Below are 18,178 nucleotides of genomic sequence, written 5' to 3'. Positions count from 1 at the left end.
AATGAAGGTGGGTTCTTCCTTGCAATAACCAGCCAGGGAAATGTCTTGAAAAATGCCAGATCCACAACTTTCTACAAGACCAAGAGTTGTATATTAGATCCCAGCCAGAGAGAGTTGAAGTTCATCTTTTAGAGAAGGAACATTATATATTCCAGCCTTATATCACTTCAGATGGCATTGCGTAAATGCCATGGCAAAAATCCACTAAGCTTTGGCCTGTAGCTCCGTATCCTCTGTACATTCACTAGCTTAAATGTATTTCTTTCTACAGCACAGTAATAAAAAAAGTTCTAGAAATCTGGGCTCACATCCCAAATCTCCTCCTAACATTTTAGTTGTACAAAGTTGCTAACAGGACTTGAGACTTCACATAATGCTCCACAGTGTTTGTAGCTACAACAATGAAGAAAGAAACTCCACTTTTTACTTACAAGCTGGTCTGTTTTGTGTGTGGTTTTGTTGCTGTTATTTAAACTTGCCAGGTTGGTGCACAAAATGCATTACCTGTTTTAGTGTTATGGAACATCATACAAAAGGCCTAGTGAATGTCTTGTCATAATCATGAGCTAGGTATCCTTTCCAACATCCAACTGTAGCAATCTCTTTCATTTGTCTTTTATTCTCTACAGATTTCAAGGAAATAAAATAATGTACTGCAAGTATTTGAACTCTTCTACGCTGAGCAAAATTTACAAAATTACCTGCATGACTTCCAATGGAAGCTAGTTATGATTCTGAACGATTGTTTACCCATGCATAAATTACACATTTATCAAAGGTGAGTGTATCAGAGTGTTCAATAAATGGATGAATAGGTGATATTTTATAACATGTAAAGATGGAAACTCAGGCTGAACTACTTAATGGTTTCCCTTCCAGCTTAAGCTTTCTTGACCTGTGGTGTTTTGTTTTGTTTTGTTTTGTTTTGTTTTGTTTTTTAAATGCAGAGGAAATTGAAATTATGGGAAGCAACTCCATTTATTTATTTTTTTTCCTCATTCTCTCTGTTATCCAATAATAATGTTTCACACAAATAACTTCAAGGTTATTTTTTAACCATATTTCTGATTGTTGGGACATCTGAAGGGAAGTTCTAAGCAGCTTAAAGCAAAAGCACTCCAATGTGATACGGCAACTCTTTCACTAGCTCATTAGGAAATTCAAAACTATTACATGTTTAATTGCATTGTATACATTTGACTGTCTACCAAAGATGGAAGTACAAATTTAAGTTGGAGAAAATTTTATGTTCCAAAAAAAACCCCAAAACACAGCTGTTTCTATATGGCAACAGAAATACTCCATAAAGAAAACGTAATTATAGTGGGATTAACAGCAGATTTCCCTTGTTGTCAGAGTTTCAAGTTTCCTATAGCTCCTTCTCTCACACCAATTTCCTTCTCGCAGATGGAGGAGGCCACAGCAATGTCCGCACAGCTTCCAGAAGGGAATTTTGGAAGATTTTTTCCCTCCAGAGTACTGGGACAATTTTCTCCCTTTGGGTGAAGAAAAATCAAAATCTGTGGATTATGCGTGTGTGGGCAACTTCCAGCTTGAAGATCTGAGAATTATTTTGAGTTAACAGGAAAATTTCTGATATGTGTACTGACATCTGGAGTGGATACAAGTGTTGTACAAGAAGCTGGATGGACAGACAGTACCTTCCCTGGATTAACAGGCAACTAAAGTGAAATAACTCACTGGCTTTAACATTTCTTTGCTGTGATCATGACATCTGATTCACAATTTAGAAGGACTAAAAAATAGTGGAGTCCTGCATTCTTTGCTTATTACTTCATTGACTACACTATACTTCATAGAAAACTCTGATTTTCATTTCACTCTTTCATATATATCTTAGATTTCTACAGCTCTGTTAAGCAGTTTGCACTCATCCCAAAAGCAAAACTAATCCTTCTTGATGACTTTGTAACCTGTATTGTGTTTTAATGTAAACTCTGCCATAAGGAGCAAAGGAAATACAAATTTGGTTTTAAAGACTATATTTTCTTCTGTTCTAAACAGCTTCCTCTAACTAGATAGAGTCCCAAAAGTAACTTTAATATTTCAGTCACGAGTTGAGGCAGCAAGAAGATATTTTTGATCTAATTCCTCAGGTACTATATATATATTTTCATGACAAGAAAATAACAGATTTAGGCCATCTGCTTTCTAGGGACAATGACCCAAAACATCATCACATACACAGACTAAATCTTTGCTTCACATCTGGAAGATCTATTGGTAATATATGATCCTAGAAATATTTTTCAGCTCCAGGAATACCTTCGTAATTATTCTTCTACCAGTGACATGATATTGAGTATTTGGTTGGAGTGAAAAAGGACTACAGGACATGCTTTCCGTTTAAAAAACATTAAAATTGTTACCATTTTAACAAAGCCTAAAACAAATGATAGAAGCTATTTAAACATAAAAACAAAGGAAAATATTAAATAGATAAAACAAAAGTAGGCTCAATGTACTGTGCAAGAAATCAAGGTCTGTTCCTATTAACAATACACATGTTAGAAATATTTAGCAGAACAAAGGCAGAAAAAAAATCTTCTCTATTATCATTTTTGAGACATCATAGGAATGTATTTGTAACATCTACTAGCATTCATATCATTTTTATTCCCACAACAAAACTACCATTCTAGTGTTCAAGACATACATGACGCAAGACTTGAAAATGTGACAAAATACCCTTCAAATGTTTTTGAAATTCCCTTACATCAACGGCTTAGAGCTTAGTCTTAGTTTAAACTTAGTATGTTAGCAAAAGCGTTTACTTGCCTTTTCATTAGTGATGTATCAAATGACTTCTCTCCAATTACTGTATATAAATATTCATTTAAGTCAGCATGAAGGTTTTCTTAATTTCAATAGCAGTGTTACAGTAATATTAATGTCAAGTGTAATAAATGCACTTGTAGTAATAGTATTTCAAGATGCACAACATAGATCTTACTCAAATAAAGAAAGTGTCGGTTGCTTTCAGATAAAGGCATTTTACTTCTCTCATTTTTTGTTTTGTGTGTTCCCTCCACAGCACCCTTCCCCCCACCCCCCTCCAAGTAACATGAAGTCACAATGCCATACTACCTGTCATGGCCTGCTGGTCATCCACCATTAACTTTAAACTTTTTCCTCGACGAACCACACGCACTGTGTGCCACTCATTATCATTGAGGTTATAGCCAGCAAAAAGGGTTTCTGGACCTTTGCCTGTAGGATATGCCAAACAATCATTATGCAATCTTTAAATCAGTTTACATGTGAACCTCACAGAGAGAGAGAAAGAGACTGGCTGGGCAAAACTCACCAAAAGTCATTATCAAGCAAGAAAATTACCAAGTATAAGCAATTTTCAAAATATAGAGCTACTATTTTAAAACACTTCTACTGTCTATTTAACTGTATAAATTTATTATATATGTACAATAAATGAATCAGGTTGTCATAAATGGGTACAGTCAACATGGATTTAGTTACACATTTTACAGTCATGAACAAGACTTTAAGAAATGTCGCCAGAAGGAAAATTTCAACATGGATTTTTAACACTGAATTTTGTTCCTTCATTAAAAATAGTTTGGGTGAAAGGTATAAGCAGTAAACGTGCATGTGTATATGTATATGTCAAGTTTTTCTTTATCTACATCAGCCTACATTTTTTTATTTGGATTCTCAGAAGATTATCTATTACCTTATCGTCTTGATGACTCTTTAATATTCCTATTCAGTTCCTTCTAATATGAGCTGACCACCAAATTTTACTTTCCCTTTTCATCTCATTTACTTTTTCTTGTACTCTATTTTTATAAGCAGTTCAACAAGCACTTTTGAAGTAAATACAATTTTATATATGGTAAAATGTACTCACACCAACTGAAGTATGGTCAATAAAATGATTATGGAAATCATCCTTTGCGCTATTGACCAAGAAGAGAAAGAGAAAGAGAAATGCTGACTGAGAACTATCTCTGATATGAATCAAAGATTGACCAAGCACTGAACCAATCAATCACAACTTTTGTGCTCCAACCTGAGTTATTGACACTATGTGATAACTGTCCAAAAGTGAAAGTTAATCTGCAATTAATGAATTACCTTTTCACAAGATAGAGGCAGACCTCCCTTACCTTTTTTTTTTTTTTTTTTTTTCCAGTTTCTGTGACTTATGTTTATGTGACTGAGGCTTATGGTTACAAAAAGAAAGACATACAGTGTAGTAACACTTGACATGAGAACTTGACATTGCACCCATTACCTCTACTGTAATTTTCCAGGTGACTATATCCAATATGCCACTGGTTCTGAGACTCTCGCACATTTCTTTTTGGATTCCTTTAATCTTTCACGACCTGGTACAGACTAACTGTGATAGAGAGGTTTATTAATAGATGGGTATACTATAGAACATTCTGTAAAATCAAAGCCTGTCTGAATTCAGGACTGCATATTGGAAACAGCCTGATGTGGGTGTTCAGCGATTTTGACAGTTTTTGTTTCTTTTCTTTTTTTCTTTTTTTTCTTTTCTCCCTATAAGCATTTTTTTTCAATTGGCATTGATTGCTCTGCCTTTGTATACAATCTTTGAGCCTGTCAAAGTATCTTCTGCATTAAAAACAATAGCTACAGCAAAGACAGCAAGGTTCTACTGATAACCATGTTGCCTTCTCTCTCTGATTAATTCTCTGTATTTACACAAGACTAGGGGAAGTATGCAAACACAGCAGAAAGAGATTCATGTGTACTCACTTGTGTCAACTACTTGAATTATTCTGTTCCTTCTATATTAACTTATTCTGACAAGAGAAGGGGCAGTTTTGAACAAAACTTAAGTAAATAATGTTCTTTAATGATACAATGATATAGATACAGTGAATAATTCTCTTTAAGAAAATTCTATTATCCTACATTTCATTGGTATTTTCAAAAGTACCAAAGGAAGGGGTTTCTAACTACATGTGGAAGACAAGAGAGGGACTTACAGAAAATAATGTCATCAGTAAAAATTTTGGTTAGAGAGAATAGACCTGTGCAGAAATAGATCAGTTACTGTTATTTTAAATATGTTAATCCTTATTCATTTTTTGTTCCAACTCATTTTTTTTTCTACTTTTTAGGAGTTGGACTGTTTAATAATCCTTATTTCACATGGTTCTCTAAAGGGACCTAAAAGCATATGCAATTTTAATTTGCTCTCACATTAACAACCCCCTATAGTGTCTTATTCATGTAAAGGAGCCTCAGTGTATACGAATATCAAATCCAATGGAGTTGCTCACATTTATACAGGCAAATACACCTATTACCTTTTAATGGTTAGGGACTTGTAAACCCTTTCTGCTGTAATATTAAATGTATGTTTTCCCAGTTATCAGTCTATTTCCTTTTGTAGTTACTCTCTGAGTTAAAAATCTGAGTTAAAAATGTGAGAACTGCCTGTGTGAGTTGCCTTCATTTGCAGTGCGTGCAATCCAGATCTGGAATGAAAGGGAAATAGGATGACAGGGATGAAACTGGGTATAACACATGATAGAAGCAATGCACTGAAAGCATTCTAGAAACCTAATACTTTGTATGGAAAAGAGGGTTCCTTTCCTGAAGCTGCCTCTAAGAGAGAAGAGAGACTTCCTCTTTGTCAGAAAGAATATATGGAACCACAAAATAGTAAGTTCTACTGTATAGATATTGTATATATAACTGCCACATCTCTGCAAATTAGCATTGTTTCTCATTGAGGTTGAAGAGTTGAATAGGGAAGAACAGGTGTTCTCCTGTAGAGAATGTAGGGCTTGGGCTGCTTCCTGGCCAAGAATATGTTTTTGCTTATCAAAGTAGTAAATGTGCTCATGCGTAGTGTATTTAAGACAAACTTTTCTAAATGCTTAAGCACACCCAGTCACAAAAACACGTGTTTTTGATACCATACAAGGGTGAAAGGACTGCAGTAGGAAATTCTTTATATATTTTATCAGATGACATTGGCTACCTCAAACAGCTTTAATTAGTATTTTTCCTCAGTGACTTTCAAGTATATTGGACTGAATTTTAATTTAGATCACAATATTACTCTGAACTATTATTCAGATCATAATAGTTCAGACTCTTATTTTGTCCTGGTTTATAGTGTTCTAGTTTATAGTGAATTTACTATAAATCTAAATCCACTAAAGGATTGACTCTTCAGTCTTATAATAAGACACTCATCTGATTCCATTTACTTCAGTAAGATCACACCAACAGAAAGTGCTAGTATATTTAAATAAGAATTGGTGTAATACCATGTTGTGTGTGTGTGTGTGTGCATGTGTACATGCAGGGGGGTTAAAAAACAAACAAACAAAACCACAAAACATTAAATGTCTCCCATAGGAAAAAAAAAAAAAAAAAAAAAAAAAAAAAAGAGTCCTTATTAAAAAAAAAAAAATCCCAATTGATTTTTTCCTGTGTTTTCTGTGGATTGATACTACCCTTCTGACCTTAAGTCTCTCCAATCTGAATGTATTTCCCACGCTGTCCTTCCCCTGGAGCTCATTTCTTTCTTTCTAGATAGGACACAGTCCATTTGCTTCATGTACCCAGCACTCACTCACTTTTCTGAGTTACTGCTTCAGATACCAATACCTTAAAGTCTTAAACTTTTTCTGTCAGAGAGAGGTTGTAACCTACAAAAATCCACTATCTCCTCTTGCTTAAATAAAATTTTATTATCAATATATGTGTTCATCTCTTTCTATGTTAAAGGTTTAAATAACTACAAGATTTTATGCATCCCTAGAGTGACTGGATAGTACCAAATAAACAAATATAGGCACTTCTATGTCTCCCACATTTGCTCATAGTCCATCCTGGCAGTAAAACCAGCACATCCACATAATTGCTTGTACAGCCTTCCCCCCAATGGGAGAATACAGACTGTGTGGCCAAGAGAGGTACAAATTTTGATGATGGAATTCATTACGAACCAGGACATTTAAATGTAAAGCCTCGAACATCCTAAATTATATCCTTACTGAAGCACCCAATGAAGAGGACTATAAGTACCTCAGCTAGAATCTAACTGATTTTGCTTCTTTTAGCAGTTAATGGGAAGAACTATAAACCTTTGAAAGATAAACATCGTTTTCCAATGGACTAAATATTCTAAATATCCTATGAAGATTCCTGTTCAATGTACTCACTTGTGGGTAGCCTGTTCAGCCTAGTCCAAGAACTGAAAATACGCTGAATTCAAATGGGCCTGTTAATTAATAGTGGCACATACACTTAATTTTTCTTTTATAGACTTTTATCCTATTATACTCAAGCTGGGAGAACATTTAATCAACTGTTTGAACGGAATATCCTAAACCAAACCGGTCACTTTGAATTGAGATACCAGCTTTTGGCATTGTACAAAAACACATCCAAAACTATCTTTGAACCAAGACGGTATTATTGGCTCCTACAATGCCATACCCCACTAGGGAGGCATGTAACAAAATGCCACCTAGAGTTGATTGAAGCATTAAATTCTGTGATCAAAAGTACGTATAAAAAGTGAAATATCAAAAGCAAGACTAAGTAAAAAGAGACTTGGAAAGGAGATGGGATGAGTCAGGAAATGCTATACTAACCTACTGAACCCAAGTCAGTTACAGGAAAACTGATAGTAACACTTCATTGGTCATTACAGTCAAGGGTTTCAGCCTAGTTTGCTAATGGACAACTATTCATAATACCACAATCAATTTCAAGTGGCATTTTCCCTTTGAAATTTGAGAGAGTAAGTGGCTAAGTCTGCAGCATGGAGAGTATTCAGAAAGGGTTCCTCCAGAACCAGATGCAGAAACAGACAAATAGGGGTAAGTCTCTTAATCTTCATTATCATTTCTATAGTGGTTGGCTGCAGAAACGATTCTGATCTTCTGACCCACCCATTTGCAAACCTTAATTTGAAAAGTCAATTATTAAAGTGAATCAACTGTGTTTTAAATGACTGCATCTGGATTTATAATTCAGAAATTGCTTGACTATGCACGTTTCTTACTAACAGAAAAATTTAGTTGCCTTTTAAAAATCAGTGATGTGTATCAATTTATCATTTAAAACTAATTGACAAATTAACTTAAGAAAGTCTTATCTCAGGCCAATAGAATTCTGTCAAGTTTATCTTCTTCCTAACAGAGTCAAACAGATACCTGCACAAGAACGGTACATTCACTGAATAACATCAAGCAAAACATATCTGCTCTGCTTGCTCACAATGTTCCATCCCACAATAGATTTATTATAGGCAGAATTGCCTTTGGCAATTTAGGTAATGTATTGTCAATTTAGGGTGTTATTGTTAGTTTTGAAAATTAAACCTGACATTCTGTAAATCAAAACAGCAGATTAGAGTTGCTAATATTGTTCATTAGCCATTGTTCCTTTTGTAGATTAGGTTTTCCCATATTATCCTGAGAAACTGAAATATAATATTAAATCTATTTCTGTACATGCACTCATGTAGACATGCAGAAAGATAAACAAGGTACTTTTGAAAGTTCTGTTGGATTTCTTTAAATGACCAAACTACAAGCTGACTACATTTAATGTTGTGTAGTAAGGAAAGCCAGCATAAAATAATGCACAGAAACATGTGAAAAACAACAAATCAAGGAATGAAATACCATAACCGGGTCTGAGGGCATTTGCCTGTCACTTTTCTGTATTTTCTATGAACTTCCTTTCCCTGACGACAATCTGAACTGCTACGTATCTCCTCTCTCCCAGCCTTGTCTATCTTCTGCCTAAGGCAAGCTTTTAACTTGGGCTGTGATAGGGGGCATACCCATCCATTAATGTCTTCAGAGCTGTGAGATATTAACTGTTGTTGATACAAGTGTTTACACAGTCAGTGGATCAAGTAAGGAAGACAGAACACATGCAGACCTATTTGATTAATCGTAAGATTTCTTGGTGCCTGCTGACAAAGGTGCTGCTGGTAAACCAATGTCTTGTGCAAACCCATTCACAACAAACAGAACTAGAACTTTACAAACAGAACTTTAATTTCACCTACATGGAGAAAACAAATAAACAAACAAACAAACAACAACAAAAACTCCAGAAAGCAGTAAACTTCTGAGCTGTAAGTCTTGGCAGCTAGACTTCCCTGATACATAAAAGTATACACAGAAGACACTGAAATTCTGAAGTGTGCCTCACTTGTTAATAACTAGGTATATGTTATTAAAGCCATATTTTTTGAAAAAATGGTTTTGAAATTGCAGTCACAGCTACATGAACTCTGAGTACATGAGAGGAGAAACCTGATTTGTTTTTACATTATGAAATGCCTAACCTAGCTCAGAGACATTTCTCTACTCATTCCATTATTTAAAATATTTATTGCTAGGAATCAGCTGCATTTTAATTTTAATTTTGTAAGCCATGTCTAAGTAAGTGAAACACAAACAGCCCTAAGAACAGGTGATTTTCCTTCTTGGAAATAATAAAGTAGAATTATCTTTTAACAGCTAAAAACAGAAGCCAGCTAAATCTATGGATTTTTAATAAGACTACACCTTCTCTTTGTACTATTCTCTAAGGATCATAACTATCAGATAAAACATGCTACAGCTACTGTAGGTTTTATGAATCCACCTGAACAAAAGTACACCAAAGTCAATGACCTTGGTTCTTGCTTTTTTCATTCTACTGCTAAACACTTTCAGGCAAATTTTCAGAAATTATCTTGAGCATGACAATGGACTTTGTACATAAGGCAAGTGCAACACACAACAATTCTATGCTAAATAACTGCAAATTTAAAGTAGGCTTCAATTCAAGATTATATGTGTTGTATTTATTGTAGGTAAAAACCAAACAAACAAAACAACAACAACCACCAAAAAAAAAACGTATGGTCAGCATTACAAACAAACCATAAGGTCATAACCTGCCTCAAATTATGTTAATTTTTTTAAGGGCACCCAAACATTAGAACTCTGACTTGTGAATCAGCAGATTCACTTCCACACACTACTTGTGTGGCTTTTAGTAAACCCTAGTTTATTTTTGCATTAGTTTTGACATTGCCACTAAAATATTAATCTGAATATGTTTAAGCTTTTTGTTTGGACAGAATAAGGTGCACTTAACACTTAAACACCTTGAAATCAAAATCTTCAGCTTCATTTTACTTATGTACTTCAGTGCATTAGGAAAGCAGCCATTTCATTTCACAAGCCTGCTACCCCATTTTCTCATCCAGCTCCCCAGTTCCCAGAACACCACATGAGCTGAGCCTGGAGTTATTAACACTGAAACCTGACAGTAAGAGAAACCAGACAGAAAGTCTGGACACTAGAGGAGGGATCTGAAAAACATGGACAGAATCACTGCAACAATTTACCTATACATACAGAGGCACAGAATAAATCAAATAAATCAAATTGTCTTGATAACCTTTTTGTGTAAGCTAGCATGTTGCACAAGGAAGCATACTGCTACAATACAAAAATTTCCCTATGCAGATACAGACTTTTAATTATAGAAAACTTTCTTATCCTGGAATTTGGTTTCAATTTAAAAAATCCTTTCAATTTCTATGTAGCAAAAAACTTTGTAAAACTGGTAGAAAATTCTGTCTAATTCATCTGAAGTTCATCTGAAGTTCTCTGTGTTTATTGTGTTCCCTCTTAGAATATGAATATGATTAAAAATCACAAGTACTGACTTGGCAACTGCTGTGTAAAATAGTATCAAAACTAACAAGAAACATCAATTTTAATCAACAATGGAATTCGATTTATTTTTTTATTATTATTATTGTTCTGAAATGACTTGAATGTCCAATATTCATTATTTTCGTGTGACTAACGGAGTTTCATTTATTACTCTGATTTGTGCGATATGGGTTTTTAAGGAGGAAAAAGATCCCAAGATAAGTTCATTTTCTGCTTTTTGAAGGCTTGAAGGCTAATGAACAACATTAGCAATAGATTTCTAAGCATACCCTCATGGTGGAGGAACCTGATATGAGTAGTAGTCCTTTACTACTGTTCCCACCTAACTCTTTCTTTCCATTTAAACACAGTGAAGGAAACATAACCTAACTTGCAGTGTTTTTGGAAGAAAATATTAGTACCTTTTTATTTTTTTTTCCTCTGGGAGACTTGGAGTATATATATGGTATACTTTGGTTAGATTGTAACTGACAAATGGGAAGAAGTGGGAAAATCTTTGATCACAAAGGCTTTCTGACTTTGATATTGACTGTGCCCATTTATATCAAGCCATGACTGTCAAAACTCTAAAGTACATTTTAAGGATAAGTACAATTTATGTATGTTTCTCAATGATTTACCTTTTTTATAAAAGCATTACCTTTATGTTTAGGCAAAAATGAACATAACAGAAAAAAAAAAATCTCATTTTACCATTATATATTGAACATTGTGTTAAGAATAAGCAGATTGGTAACCAGTTGGCACACAAAGGAAAAAAAAATGGACTGTGACTTTATTTTAAGAATAAGCTCCTCTTAATTTACAGGTGTCTTCATCCCAAGGCACAGCTGTTATAAGCTATGTAACAACTAAATCTCACATTCAGATATACATATTCTTTCTTTGTAATGAAAATACTAAATACTTAAATACTAAATACTTATAACATTTTGCCTATTTAAGTATAAAGAGAATATGTTTAAAGATTTACAATTGTTGCTTATGTCTTAAATGTTTTAAAAGATTTTTATAATCATCATGGATTAAAAACACAATTTCTGAAGACTGCTTATTCTTGGATGCTTAATCTTGGACATAGACAGGATTAAAACAAGGAACACCGAAATAGATATTTCAGATTATTTTCAGGAATTACAAATGTACGACTACAGAGAGATCTCTATTCTGTAAAGAGCAGTCCCTATTGACTTTGATGGGTATGGAATTGTTCTCTGATTTTTCCATCTTATACAACAGAAGACGTACAAGGTTTACGCTTCTTATCCTGTACATTCTTAAATTATATTATAAAATATTTGCAAAAACACTTCTGCTGATTTGTGTATGTCTTCATTACTATGTCATGTCATTTTTAGCTCTGAGTATGATTCTTGTAGTGTCCTCACTACAGTTATGAGTGCAGTGAGTTCATCATTGTTTGCGTTTAGACCTTTTCAGCTTTTGAGGAACCGCCATTCTGGCTGCACCAGAGTGTGTCCAGGATTAAGATTCTTAATGTTATCGATGATATGAGACACAGGGAAGAACACTCAGTATACTGGCAGTAGCAGGAACATAAAAATTGTATGTGTATCTTAAGATATAAATACTCCACTATTATTAAAAGGGTAAACAATAGTCCTTTGAATCTTTCTTACAAAGAAAAAAGAACACACATTTTTCAAAATATAATTGTAGATGATATTGTAAATGTCCTTTAAACATTTATTTCAATTGAGAGAAGCCAGGTCTGATGTTCCTTACCTGTAGGAAACCAGCAAGAATACTATTCCCTATACAAACTGGATTTTTTGGACATACTTTTTCAGTATTCTTAAACCTAAAATACAATTTTAAAGCACACTAGATACTTATTCCAATTAAGTTTTTGTTGGGAACAGAAGTATTGGACTGTCTTACACATCGCTTATGTCTGAGACTGCTTGAGATAACTTGCATATATTTAATATGGCATTTTATTAAAGGTAAATTTACAGCAACTTTTCTAGCTTTGTCACCCAGAAGACCAAAGTGCGTTTCTTTTCTTCAAATGAGGCTTTTTTTCTGGTAACACTAAGCAGCATTCTATATGAAGCTTTTCACGCTACAGTTCAGCTGCTTCTATCATTTTCCCACATATATATTTAAGGTGACCAACTGAAGCTGCATGTAACTGTGACACCTGCAGTAGTGAGGTTTGGTTTTCCTTTTTCAGTGTTCACTTGCAAATTTTGAGAATAAGGGTATATACAGTCAAGCGATTATTTTTTTTTTTTTTTTTTTGCATCTTTTACCTCCAGGCTGTTGTTTTTTCCATCTCTTGTAGTATGAAACATTGTAGTATGAAACTAAAGCTCATGAACACAATGACTTTTAAAATTAAGTAGATGAAATTGATTTCAATATTGAGAGAATATCTCAAATGTTTTTTGCCATTTGTTTTCTCTTAAGAGTTGTGCTCAGTGTCAGTAAATGACAGTTTTGTTATTGAAAGAAAAAAAAAGTCAGTTTCTTGACAAATGTTCCTACTTACAGTTTCTTAAAGTGCGCTTTGTATCTTGATTTATGTCATTTTATGAAATCAAGAATCCATACTAGTCTTTTCTAGCTAGTGTTGTTCTTATTCATAGCTGATTAGCTTGTCAACAGACTTCCTCAGTATCTTCTGTCATCTATAAAATGTTAACTGGAGATGCAAGGAAAGTTCTTCCTCTGATAGCCTGTGGTATACACATCTGCATTGTTCCCTTCTAGGAAATTCCTTTCAAAGTTGCTGTAAATTTACGTAGTAAAGAATGCATGGACAATCATAGTATGACAAAATGACAAAAATTCAATAGGTAATCTTCACATATACTTTCAACTATAGTTCTTACATTTTGGTAAAACTTGAACTCCTTAGTTGTTGTAAGCATACTGTCTGTGCTTGTTATTCTCCATTACTGATCTGATTTCCACAAGTCATCCATAAACAGTTCATGGCATATGCGTGAAAAATGGAACTGTTGACTTACCTATTTGGTCTTTCTTTTCCACACAGATTTTACTAGTATTAAGAAAAGTCTTAAGGTGCAGAGACAGAGAGGAACTTCTAACTAATTAAATGTTATATCTACATACATACACTTCACTCCTCTGAGGAAAATCCCACAGAATGTAAAATGAATGAGCAGTAATACCAAAGAATTAGTATAAGCTACATTAACCAGAGCTCCTTTTTTTCCTTTAATAGCTTTTTTCTCATTCCATGTCTTGGTCTTCATCTTGTGTCTTGTTGCTTCAGTACTGCCTAGACAAATAACTGCGGCAAAATTTTTGCACGTTTCCTAAAGGGGACTGCATTTCAGAAAGCCAACTTTATCTTGATGTCTCAACTCAACAGAGTCATAACTCCTTTGAAGTGACTTGTCTGAAAGATTGAGGCCTAGAAATCAGCTGTAAGGGAGCATAAGTTAACCTCTTGACATGTCATTCAAAAGAGAATTGTGCTTGGATGGAAATTTTAACAACTACCTGAATATAATTTGTTAAAGTCATTGTCACGAAGACATAATAAGGAAGCAGTTATGTGGTTCCAGTAATAAGCTACTGAGTGCTTAAAATGTTATGATAGGTGTTTCATGCATTTTAATAGACACAAATGCAAAATGTGCTAGATATGGTATAAGTGTTTTTAATAAAAGAAACTGCTCTGGGTGTAGATGTTTTTAGCTCTTCAGTAAAGTACATTGAAAAATGAATTACCGTTCTTATAACATTAATGAAGAATAATATTGTATCTAAGTGCTTACTAGACTTCATCAAAGTTGAACTCATGTAATGATTACTACAGAGAAGTGAAGCAATGATAAAATAACATACCATTTTGAAACAGTCATATAGCTAAAGCTAATACATACTTACACAATATTTTCTGCAGGTGAAATAAAGAACTGGAAATCAAAATGCCGCAGATGGCTCAGAAATCAACTTCTGCAAACTTGTATTTACACAAATATGCAAAGAACTCTATTTCTACATTACAGCACTATGTATAGAAGGACAAAGTCTCTCTGCATATGTACTTCTCATTATTGTCTACATCAAATTTCATAGATCTTTACACTCAAGAAGCAAAATAATTTCTTGTCAGGAATTTATCCTTAATCATTTTAATTTAAGCAAAACTGCAATTTGGTAACTTTTTTTTTTTTTTGCCCTCTTTGAACAAGAGGTAGTCAAGCTTTCCCTATGCAGCTTGTTTTTTTAATCACACCAAAGTGAGAAATACAATCTGATCAGATTTCCACTGAAGTCAGTAACACTTATTTTAATAATGTTGAACTGTTCTATTCATAATATCTATTATCTAGTGAGAGGAACAAACTTAGCAGTTCACCTTACCGTACTTCAGACCTACTGGAATGCTCACCAGTTGTGCTAGTGAAAACCAGGCGTCTCATCCTTCTTATTCTGTAATAATTTCCCTCTTCCTTAAGTGTTACATACATGAACCTGTTTTCTTCTTTTTTTTTCTTCATTCCCCCCACCCCCAAAAAAAAAAAAAAAGGCAAAAAAACATGAACACTTATATGAATTCTTTACTACTATATACTAGGACGCAATGAAGGCTGTGAACCTGTGATCTGTTCATCAGAAAAGCAGTATCTACCTGAAGAAATGACTATTTGTTTGGTTTCCCCTGAAAAGTTCTGGAGATAAGTACCGTAGCGTTGATTTAGTAAGGAATCCTATTTGGAAAAAAGTCCTAAACATATTCTTAATATACTTACTTGCTTTCTGAACCAAAATATTAATGATTTTACTATTATTTTTTTTTTAAGGCAGATTCATTTGGAAAAATACTAAACAAGTCTCTATCACATGAAATAACCTCTTCAAACTGTAATCCAATAACAGAAAGACTGAAGTTTTTTTCCACAGAATTCTAATTTATAAGCACATTTAAATGCATTAACAAATACATAAAAGCATTAACAAATGAGCAGTACAACAGCATCATTCCTTAGCAACAGTGTTCTAAGAAAGAAAAAAATGAAGTGAAAAGTGAATAAAGGTATTTATATGTGAAATCTGATAACATTTCATATCTAAGGATAAATTTAGAAGCATTACCATATGAGCCATGTTGAGTTACTTTTGCTACTTTTTCTTAATACTGAATGCTAAAAAACATTTTCTTTTAAAAGGGCTTCAGACCAAAATTTCCATCAAGAAAACTCTTGATATTAAGTCAAAAAAAATTCTCAATGTTTTTAAGTATGAAGTAGAAATAAATAATAGTTTATCCAAACTACTTGACTGTTTTTAACTGTTAACTAAGAATGTTGCTTTTTTTGTTTTGTTGTTTGCTTGTTTTTGAGTATTTACTGAAATATTTTCTTGTGAATTCCACTGCCACCTCTGTGATAACACTCTGATTTTCACAGAATCTGATTACATAGTTTAGAATGATTATATGCAAGATAGATGCATATATTCTTCCTTTCACTGACTGTATTCCATTTTCTTTGAATATTGGGTACAAACTGATGGTAAAATGATTAGGAAATGAAGCTGCAAAATTAGAAAGGAAATGGTGCACAAAACATAAGCAGCCATTCTGGTTTTTACACCTGAGTTCTGAGTCTTATATTCTGCCTTTAACAATGATCAGCAATTGATGTTTAGAAAGGATTGTATGCTGCAAGCTTCTAGCAGATTGTAGTTTACTTTCTGTAGTTGACTTTCTGAGATAAGGCTGAATCTAGATCATCAGGTTTAATGCTAATGACAAACCTCTCTTCCATGAAATGCTGTTAAGAATGTAAAAACGGCCTGGCCAGGTAATACCAGAAGCCCAGCTAGCCCAGTACTATGCGTTCAGCAGTGGCTAACTCTATAGTAATAAAGTATAACTCTATAGTAATAGCCACTCTATAGTAATTGCTAGTTTAATACAGTTACAGATTCCATTGACTAACATCTCATAGACTGCCTGAGGGCTACAGAAAGTGCCTTATCACGTTAAGTCCTCATGTGTTTCAATTTCATGCTACCTATTAACTTCTTGATGCTTTTCATGGCTGTGTAATCATAACACATCAGAATATATTCCCAGATTTTTTATTTATTTATCTTGCTAAGCTTTTCCATGTAGGAAAGCCAATCCAATATCTTGTTGCAGTACACTGTATTTTTCTTATTTTAGTTCATCATGTGGAACAGAAACTAAAAACGCATACAGCATTCAAGATGTGGACAATGACTATACAATAGCATAAAGCTTTTTTTTTCTGTTCTGCTTTTACCTCCTTTTCCCATAGTTGCTAACATCCCTTGGGACTTCTGGTCACATCTGAGAACTGGAATGTTTTACATGAGATATATTTACAATGATGGCACAATTTTTTCAGCTCAGTACTAACAGAATCCATTGCTGTAATTAAATTACTTTTTCTAGTATGAATTACTTCGTACGTACTGATATTCAATTCCACCCACCATTTTACTATCCAGTCATTCAGCATTTTGAAACCCTTTAGAAAACCTTCATGTGCAGCATTTTGTTTGATTTTCCAAAATTATCTAATTGCTTCAAATACTGTTATCTCAGTGTTCCTCCTCTTTGCCCAATCATGTATGAATATGTTAGTAGAGATTCCTGTGAGACCATTAGTAGCAGAGATTTCCTGTGAAATGACTGCTATGGCAGCCCAGTTTATTAACATATGAACGATATTACATGAGCATTTATATATTCTTCTCAAGAAGAAAAAGCATTTAATAATGAAAATGGCTTAGTGATGGGAATTGGTAGCTCGGGTTGATGGCTGGACTTGATGATCTTGAAGGTCTTTTCCAACCTAAATGAATCTGTGATTCTATAATTGCACGCTGCTACTAAGGAGAACATCATTCTTCAATATCCCTACAAGATTAGATTATAACTGCCACTTTCTGTCATGACAAAAAATGATGAGGATAATTTAAATTACCCATCCTGAAATGTGATTAAATCTTGCTTCTCAAATGCTAAATAAGAAAATTATAAAAGTAGAATAAGAGTAATTTAGGACCTGCTATTCACTAAAAACTTGCTTTCTACTGCTTCTTCCCATTAGAATAGTAGAAAGGTCAAGTCTACTTCTGCTGAAAAGTCCTTTTACAAAAGATGAGATAGGACCCGTTTATATAAATCTAGATTTATTAATTCAAGACAATCTATTCATATACACTTAGGACATCCTGGAGACTACTTTGCCCCCATTGGTAAAATGGTCTGTTACATGCTTGTGGCATTTTGCTTTCCCATCCTCTAGTGGTCCTCTTGTCATCGATATTTCAGGGATCTCCTGCTCCCCATTTTCCTTCAAGAGTTCAGCCTGAAGTTTTGGGAGAATAACTTCAGTAAACTCCAGATCATGCCCTTGGGCTCTGTTGATATTTTGGCAGTATACCAATGTTTAAAGAGAAAGCTGATCCAC

At 33.9% G+C, this 18,178-nt stretch overlaps 1 protein-coding gene across 1 annotated transcript in view; it reads right to left on the bottom strand.

The window, feature by feature from the left end:
- NRXN1 (neurexin 1) overlaps positions 1-18,178 on the bottom strand; it is a 715,037-nt gene that overhangs the window by 380,923 nt on the left and 315,936 nt on the right. The window contains exon 9 of the mRNA XM_082756025.1: positions 3,109-3,231. Coding sequence (XP_082612151.1) covers positions 3,109-3,231 — 123 coding nt within the window. The remainder of the gene's footprint in view (positions 1-3,108; positions 3,232-18,178) is intronic.

The sequence above is a fragment of the Aythya marila genome (genome assembly GCF_965140915.1).
Source record: "Aythya marila genome assembly, chromosome: 3".
Lineage (NCBI taxonomy): Eukaryota > Metazoa > Chordata > Aves > Anseriformes > Anatidae > Aythya > Aythya marila.
The sequence above is the reverse complement of the archived record's forward strand: the minus strand, read 5'-3'. Positions and strand labels throughout refer to the sequence as shown.